The sequence below is a fragment of the Geospiza fortis genome, unplaced genomic scaffold (genome assembly GCF_000277835.1).
Source record: "Geospiza fortis unplaced genomic scaffold, GeoFor_1.0 scaffold1103, whole genome shotgun sequence".
In the NCBI taxonomy this organism is placed as follows: Eukaryota; Metazoa; Chordata; class Aves; order Passeriformes; family Thraupidae; genus Geospiza; species Geospiza fortis.
In genome coordinates this window covers 59,341-66,004 of record NW_005054669.1, presented here as the reverse complement: position 1 = coordinate 66,004, position 6,664 = coordinate 59,341, and the positions used below count along the sequence as shown (strand labels likewise).

At 65.5% G+C, this 6,664-nt stretch overlaps 1 protein-coding gene across 1 annotated transcript in view; it reads left to right on the top strand.

The window, feature by feature from the left end:
* The window catches only part of CAD (carbamoyl-phosphate synthetase 2, aspartate transcarbamylase, and dihydroorotase), an 18,516-nt gene that overhangs the window by 8,700 nt on the left and 3,152 nt on the right, over positions 1–6,664 (top strand). The window contains 27 exon segments of the mRNA XM_031065037.1: positions 1–26; positions 105–238; positions 313–425; positions 511–761; positions 832–1,078; positions 1,189–1,287; positions 1,379–1,603; positions 1,679–1,861; positions 1,954–2,172; positions 2,253–2,420; positions 2,492–2,674; positions 2,746–2,850; positions 2,929–3,177; positions 3,384–3,465; positions 3,634–3,800; positions 3,952–4,116; positions 4,191–4,279; positions 4,281–4,510; positions 4,587–4,777; positions 4,846–4,986; positions 5,095–5,190; positions 5,259–5,397; positions 5,495–5,542; positions 6,002–6,046; positions 6,150–6,304; positions 6,390–6,464; positions 6,588–6,653. The exon segment at positions 1–26 is cut by the window's left edge and continues 36 nt beyond it. Of these exon segments, the coding sequence (XP_030920897.1) occupies positions 1–26; positions 105–238; positions 313–425; positions 511–761; positions 832–1,078; positions 1,189–1,287; positions 1,379–1,603; positions 1,679–1,861; positions 1,954–2,172; positions 2,253–2,420; positions 2,492–2,674; positions 2,746–2,850; positions 2,929–3,177; positions 3,384–3,465; positions 3,634–3,800; positions 3,952–4,116; positions 4,191–4,279; positions 4,281–4,510; positions 4,587–4,777; positions 4,846–4,986; positions 5,095–5,190; positions 5,259–5,397; positions 5,495–5,542; positions 6,002–6,046; positions 6,150–6,304; positions 6,390–6,464; positions 6,588–6,653 (3,891 nt within the window).

Genomic DNA, 6,664 nt, shown 5'->3' with positions numbered 1-6,664 from the left:
CTGGGCATCCCCCTGCCCCTCCTCAGGTGAGGTACCACCACACTGTGGGACAGGGTGCTGCCCTGGTGGGACGGCCCCAGCTGCTGACCCCGTCACCTCCTCAGGAACTCCGTCACCAACTCCACCACGGCCAGCTTTGAGCCCAGCCTGGACTACTGCGTGGTGAAGATCCCGCGCTGGGACCTCAGCAAGTTCCTGCGCGTCAGCACCAAGATTGGCAGCTCCATGAAGAGCGTGGGTGAGCGCAGGGGGACGGCACCGGTGGGGCACATGGTGGGCACAGGACCTGCCTGCTCACCCCACCTTCTGCAGGGGAGGTCATGGCCATTGGGAGGAACTTTGAGGAGGCGTTCCAGAAGGCTCTGAGGATGGTGGACGAGAACTGCGTGGGCTTTGATCACACGGTGAAGCCGGTCTCAGACATGGTGAGCACTGGTGCTGGCTGTGCCATTCTGGGGGGAGAGGTGGCCACCTGCCCCCCTCGGCCACCCTCAGCCCCTGGCCTGGCAGGAGCTGGAGACGCCGACGGACAAGCGGATCTTCGTGCTGGCAGCGGCGCTGCGGGCCGGGTACTCCATCGAGCGGCTCTATGAGCTGACCAAGATTGACCGCTGGTTCCTGAACAAGATGAAGAACATCACGGACCACGCGGTGCTGCTGGAGTCCTACCGCGGCCAGCAGGGCACCATGCCCCCTGCCGTGCTCCAGCGCGCCAAGCAGCTCGGCTTCTCCGACAAGCAGGTGGCCCAGGCCGTGCTCAGGTGAGACGGGGAGGGGACGGCCCTGTTCTGCTCCCTGCCTCGTTCCTGGCGCTCACCCAGCTCTGTGCAGCACCGAGCTGGCCGTGCGGAAGATGCGGCGCGACCTGAAGATCCTGCCGGTGGTGAAGCAGATCGACACCGTGGCTGCAGAGTGGCCAGCCCAAACCAACTACCTGTACCTGACCTACAACGGCTCTGAGCACGACCTGGCCTTCCGTGAGCCCCACGTCATGGTCATCGGCTCCGGTGTCTACCGCATCGGCAGCAGTGTGGAGTTTGACTGGTGTGCTGTTGGCTGCATCCAGGAGCTCCGCAAGGTCAGGTGGGCCCCAGCTCCCTGTGGAGTGAGGGGTGGGTGTCCCTGCTCAGAGGACAGGGCTGGGTAGGGGTTGGGGGCTCTGGGCTCACCTTGTCCCACCCCCAATAGATGGGCTTCAAGACAATCATGGTGAACTACAACCCTGAGACAGTGAGCACAGATTATGACATGTGTGATCGCCTCTACTTTGACGAGATTTCCTTTGAGGTGAGGGGGCTGGGGCCTGCCAGCGGCGGGGCTGGGTGAGGGCTGCCATGGCTCTGTCCCAGCTCTGCCCCTGCCCCACACCGTGCTGCAGGTGGTGATGGACATCTACGAGCTGGAGAACCCTGAGGGTGTGATCCTGTCCATGGGCGGGCAGCTGCCCAATAACATCGCCATGGCCCTGCACCGGCAGCAGTGCCGCATCCTGGGCACCTCCCCGGAGGCCATCGACTCTGCTGAGAACCGCTTCAAGTTCTCCCGCCTGCTGGACTCCATCGGCATCAGCCAGCCCCTCTGGAAGGAGCTCTCCAACATGGAGGTGGGCCCAGCGAACAGGAGAGGGCCGCCCCAGGGTGGCTCTGTGTGTGTGTGCTGAGTTCCTTCTCTCCCGCAGTCAGCCAAGCACTTCTGCTGCAAGGTGGGGTACCCGTGTGTCGTGCGCCCCTCCTACGTGCTGAGCGGGGCTGCCATGAACGTGGCGTACTCGGACAGCGACCTGGAGAAGTTCCTGAGCAACGCTGTGGCTGTGTCCAAGGAGCAGCCTGTTGTCATTTCCAAGTTCATCCAGGAGGCCAAGGTCTGTTCAGGAGGCTGCTCCAGCCATGGGGTGCCCCCTGAAAGCCGCAGCCCCCAGCCCAGGGACAGGTTGTGACCACGTTCTGCTCACAGGAGATCGACGTGGATGCGGTGGCCTGTGACGGCGTGGTGGTGGCCATCGCCATCTCGGAGCACGTGGAGAACGCTGGGGTGCACTCGGGGGATGCCACACTGGTGACCCCCCCGCAGGACATCACCCCCAAGACGCTGGAGCGCATCAAGGCCATCGTCCACGCCATTGGGCAGGAGCTGCAGGTCACAGGGCCCTTCAATCTGCAGCTCATTGCCAAGGTACCTGGGACTGGCACTGCACGGCCAGGGGAGAACAGCCCACATCCCCAGCCCTGCCTCATCCTGTCCCCTCTCTCCAGGATGACCAGCTGAAGGTGATAGAGTGCAATGTTCGTGTCTCCCGCTCCTTCCCCTTCGTCTCCAAGACCCTGGGCGTAGACTTGGTGGCTCTGGCCAGCCAGGTGATCATGGGTGAGGATGTGGAGCCTGTGGGGCTGATGACAGGCACAGGCATCGTTGGTGTCAAGGTGAGCTGGGGGCCATGGGGTCAGGCTGGGGTGCAGGGCCAGGCAGTCCCTGAGCATCCCCTTGCCCTCAGGTGCCCCAGTTCTCCTTCTCACGCCTGGCGGGCGCTGACGTGGTGCTGGGTGTGGAGATGACCAGCACGGGCGAGGTTGCCTGCTTTGGGGAGAACCGCTGCGAGGCGTACCTGAAGGCCATGCTCAGCACCGGCTTCAAGATCCCCAAGAAGAACATTCTGCTGACCATCGGCAGCTACAAGGTATGTGGGGCCAAGCTGCTGCGAGGCTGAGGTTCTCTCTCTGCCCTCTGACCGGCCCTGCTTGGTTCCAGAACAAGAGCGAGCTGCTGCCCACGGTGCGGACGCTGGAGAGCCTCGGCTACAACCTGTATGCCAGCCTTGGCACTGCCGACTTCTACACCGAGCATGGCATCAAGGTCAGGGCTGGGGGCCTCCCTGCGGGGCCAGGTCACTGCTGGGGTGCTGCAGGGCCCTGACGGGGTCACTGCCTGCAGGTGAAGGCTGTGGACTGGCACTTTGAGGAGGCAGACAGCAGCGAGGCTGGAGCCCGGGAGAGCCAGCGCAGCATCCTGGACTACCTGGCCGAGAACCACTTTGAGATGGTCATTAACCTGTCCATGCGCAACTTGGGGGGCCGCCGCCTCTCCTCCTTTGTCACCAAGGGCTACCGCACCCGGCGCCTGGCTGTCGACTACTCCGTGCCCCTCATCATCGATATCAAGTGCACAAAGCTCTTCGTAGAGGTGGGCTGGGGCACCTGGGCACCGTGGGTACAAGGAAAGGGAGCAAAGCAGGGTTGCAGAAGCCCTACTGTGGGTGCTGTGGGGCAGGTGCTGTGTGTGGGTGGCACTGTGCGGGGGTTGGTTTTGGGGTGCAGCTCAGACAGGCATCATCACCCTGGCCCCTGCTCCTGACCCTGGGTCCTGCCTCACGGCTGCTCTTTCTGCAGGCACTGGGCCAGATTGGGGCAGCCCCCCCACTGAAGATGCACGTGGACTGCATGACGTCCCAGAAGCTCATCCGTCTGCCAGGTGGGTGTTCGGTGGCCCCAGGGCACAGCATGGAATGGGGACAGTGCTGGGAGCTGGGCTGGGCACATCTGCAGGCACTGTGGAGATGTTTCCATGCTGCACTGGGGGGATGGCCTTGTCCCTCGTGTCCCCTGTGGCCAGCCCAGTGCTGACACTGACACTCCCCAGGCCTGATTGATGTCCACGTCCACCTCCGTGAGCCGGGTGGCACCCACAAGGAGGACTTTGCATCAGGCACAGCAGCTGCCCTGGCTGGGGGTGTCACCATGGTGTGTGCCATGCCCAACACCAGCCCTGCTGTCACCGATGCCACCTCTTTCGCCTTGGCACAGAAGGTGAGGAGCCGCTGCCAGCCTGGTGCTCACATCCCCTCCTGTGCCAGCTATGGTGGGCTCGCTGCCCATGGTGGGCTCACTGTCTATGGTGGGCTCTTTGCTGGTGGTAGGACTGGTCCCACCACAGCACCCACTGCCTCTTGTCGTGCAGCTGGCTGAGGCTGGGGCCCGCTGTGATTTTGCTCTCTTCCTGGGGGCTTCCCTGGACAATGCTGGCACTCTGGGCCCCCTGGCTGGGGCAGCCGCCGGGCTCAAGATGTACCTGAACGACACCTTCTCCAGCCTGCGGATGGACGACGTGTCGCTGTGGATGGAGGTGAGCAGGGGGGCAGGGTCTGGCACGGGGCAGATGGCTCCTGGCACCGGTGCCCACCAGCCCTGTCCCCCCAGCACCTGGAGCAGTGGCCTGCCACGTGGCCCGCAGGGAGGAGGTGAGTGGGGCGAGCTCTGGGTTCCAGGGATGGAGCACGGGGCCCTGTGGGTTCCCCACTAACCACGGCTGCCCCAGATCCTCCTCATCAAGGCGGCCAAGCAGAGGGGGATCCCGGTGACGTGTGAGGTGGCCCCGCACCACCTGTTCCTGAGCCAGGACGACCTGGGCCGCCTGGGGAAGGGCCGTGCAGCCGTGCGGCCAGAGCTGGGCACCCGCCAGGACGTGGAGGCGCTCTGGGAGAACATGGACATCATCGACTGCTTTGCCACTGACCACGGTTAGTCCCCAGGGGTGGTGGCTGTGGGGTGGGGAAAGCAGTGGGGACAGCCCTCGTGACCAGCCCCATCCTGCAGCTCCCCACACGCTGGAGGAGAAGCAGGGGCAGGAGCCGCCCCCTGGGTACCCCGGCCTGGAGACCATGCTGCCGCTGCTGCTGACGGCCGTCTCTGAGGGGAGGCTCAGCGTGGAGGACATTGTGCAGCGCCTCTATGAGAACCCTCGCAAGATCTTTGGGCTGCCAGCACAGGAGGACACCTATGTGGAGGTGTGTCCTTGCCCTCCCGCCCCAGGTCCAGCTCGCACCCTTCTGCCTCTGACCCGCTGTCCTGGCAGGTGGATCTGGAGCAGGAGTGGATCATCCCCAGCAGCACAGTGTTCTCCAAGGCCCGTTGGACCCCCTTTGAGGGCATGCAGGTCAAGGGCACAGTGCGCAGGGTCGTCCTGCGTGGGGAGGTTGCCTACATCGATGGGCAGGTAAGGTCCTGGCTCCTTTCCTTCCTGTGTTGAGGGTGTCTCCCATCACAGAGGGGGTCTCCCAGTGCTGGCCCCATTTCCCTAATCCCATCCCTGCCGTGGCTGCAGGTGCTGGTGCCCCCTGGCTACGGACAGGATGTGAGGAAGTGGACCTCAGGAGCTGCGCTGCTGCCACATGTTGCCCCCAGCAAGGAGACTGTGAAGGTACTGGGGTGCACAGATCTGGCAGGGGTCCCTCTGTGCCCTAGCTCCAGCCTGGTCTCTCGTTGCAGCCCCCTGAGCAGTCCCGGCCCGTGGCTGGTGACGCGCTGCGTGGACGGGCGCCCAGCCCGCGTCGCCCTGGCCCCGCGGGCGACGGGCGCTTCCACCTCCCGCCCCGCATCCACCGAGCCTCGGACCCCGAGCTGCCAGGTAGGGGGGTGGGCGGGCAGTGGGCACGCTCCCGGGGGCCGGGGCTGGGACCGTGGCTGGGCGGCCCCGCTGACGCCAGCCCTTGTGTCCCGTTCAGCGTTCCAGAGGCTGGGAGCCGCGCACCGCCCGGGCGCCCGAGGCACCGGTAATGTCGGGGGGCTCACTGCTGGCACCACGTGCAGCCCATGAGTGCATCCCCTCCCCCAGGTGCCCTGCAGGCTCCGGGCTGCCTGCGTGCCCCCTATGGGCCCCTTGTGGCACCTAGCACCAGGGCTGGGCGCTGTAGGACAGGGCACGGCCATGCCGCCCGCTCCCTGCTGCCCCAGCCTGCGTGGCACCTTGGGGACCCTCACTGCCAGTGTGACCTGGGGGCGGCCAGCTGGGAACTGCAGGGTGAGCAGGGAGAGGGTCACAGCACATCGTGGGGCTTGGACTGCCTGTCTGGTTCACCATCACCCTGGCATCAAGCACATCTTGGTTTCACCTGATGCTGCCAAGTGCCAGCAGGGCTGTGCCACACTGGCAGCACGCTGGGACAACAGCAGGGCCTGGGGTGCCACCTCTCCCCACATCCCTAACACCCCTGCTCCCCTCTCCCACCCAGCTGAGGACACTCGTGAGAAGAGCAGCAGGAAGGCAGCAGAACCAGGTGAGTGCAGCAGGGGCCCACAGTGGGGATCCAGGGTCTGTGGCTGGTGGCTGGGTTCTTCAGGGCACCCCTGTAGGCTGACCAGCTCCTCTCGGTGCCACAGATTCAGCAGTGATCCAGGACAGCCACTTCCACCCACTGGGCCCCGTCCCGCGCCAGACGTCCCCTCAGCGCGCCCTCCACTTCCAGACCTCCCCGCTGCTGCACCCCCTGGTTGGGCAGCACGTCCTCTCTGTGCAGCAGTTCTCCAAGGAGCAGGTGCCCAGCCGGCCGGGCAGGGGGCTCTGGGGGCTCTGGTGCCTCCTGTGCCCCCGCTGAGCCCCGGTGCCACCTGTCCCCACAGCTGTCCCACCTGTTCAACGTGGCACACACCCTGCGCATGCTGGTGCAGAAGGAGCGCAGCCTGGACATCCTCAAGGTGAGCCGTGCCCAGAGCACTCACCTGTGCCATGGGCACCCCGAGAGAGGCCCGGGCACCCCGACGGAGCCCCGTGCCAGGCGGGGTGCCGGGGCTCCCCGAGCTGACAGCCCGGCCCTGCAGGGGAAGGTGATGGCCAGCATGTTCTACGAGGTGAGCACGCGCACCAGCAGCTCCTTCGCGGCCGCGGTGAGGCGCCC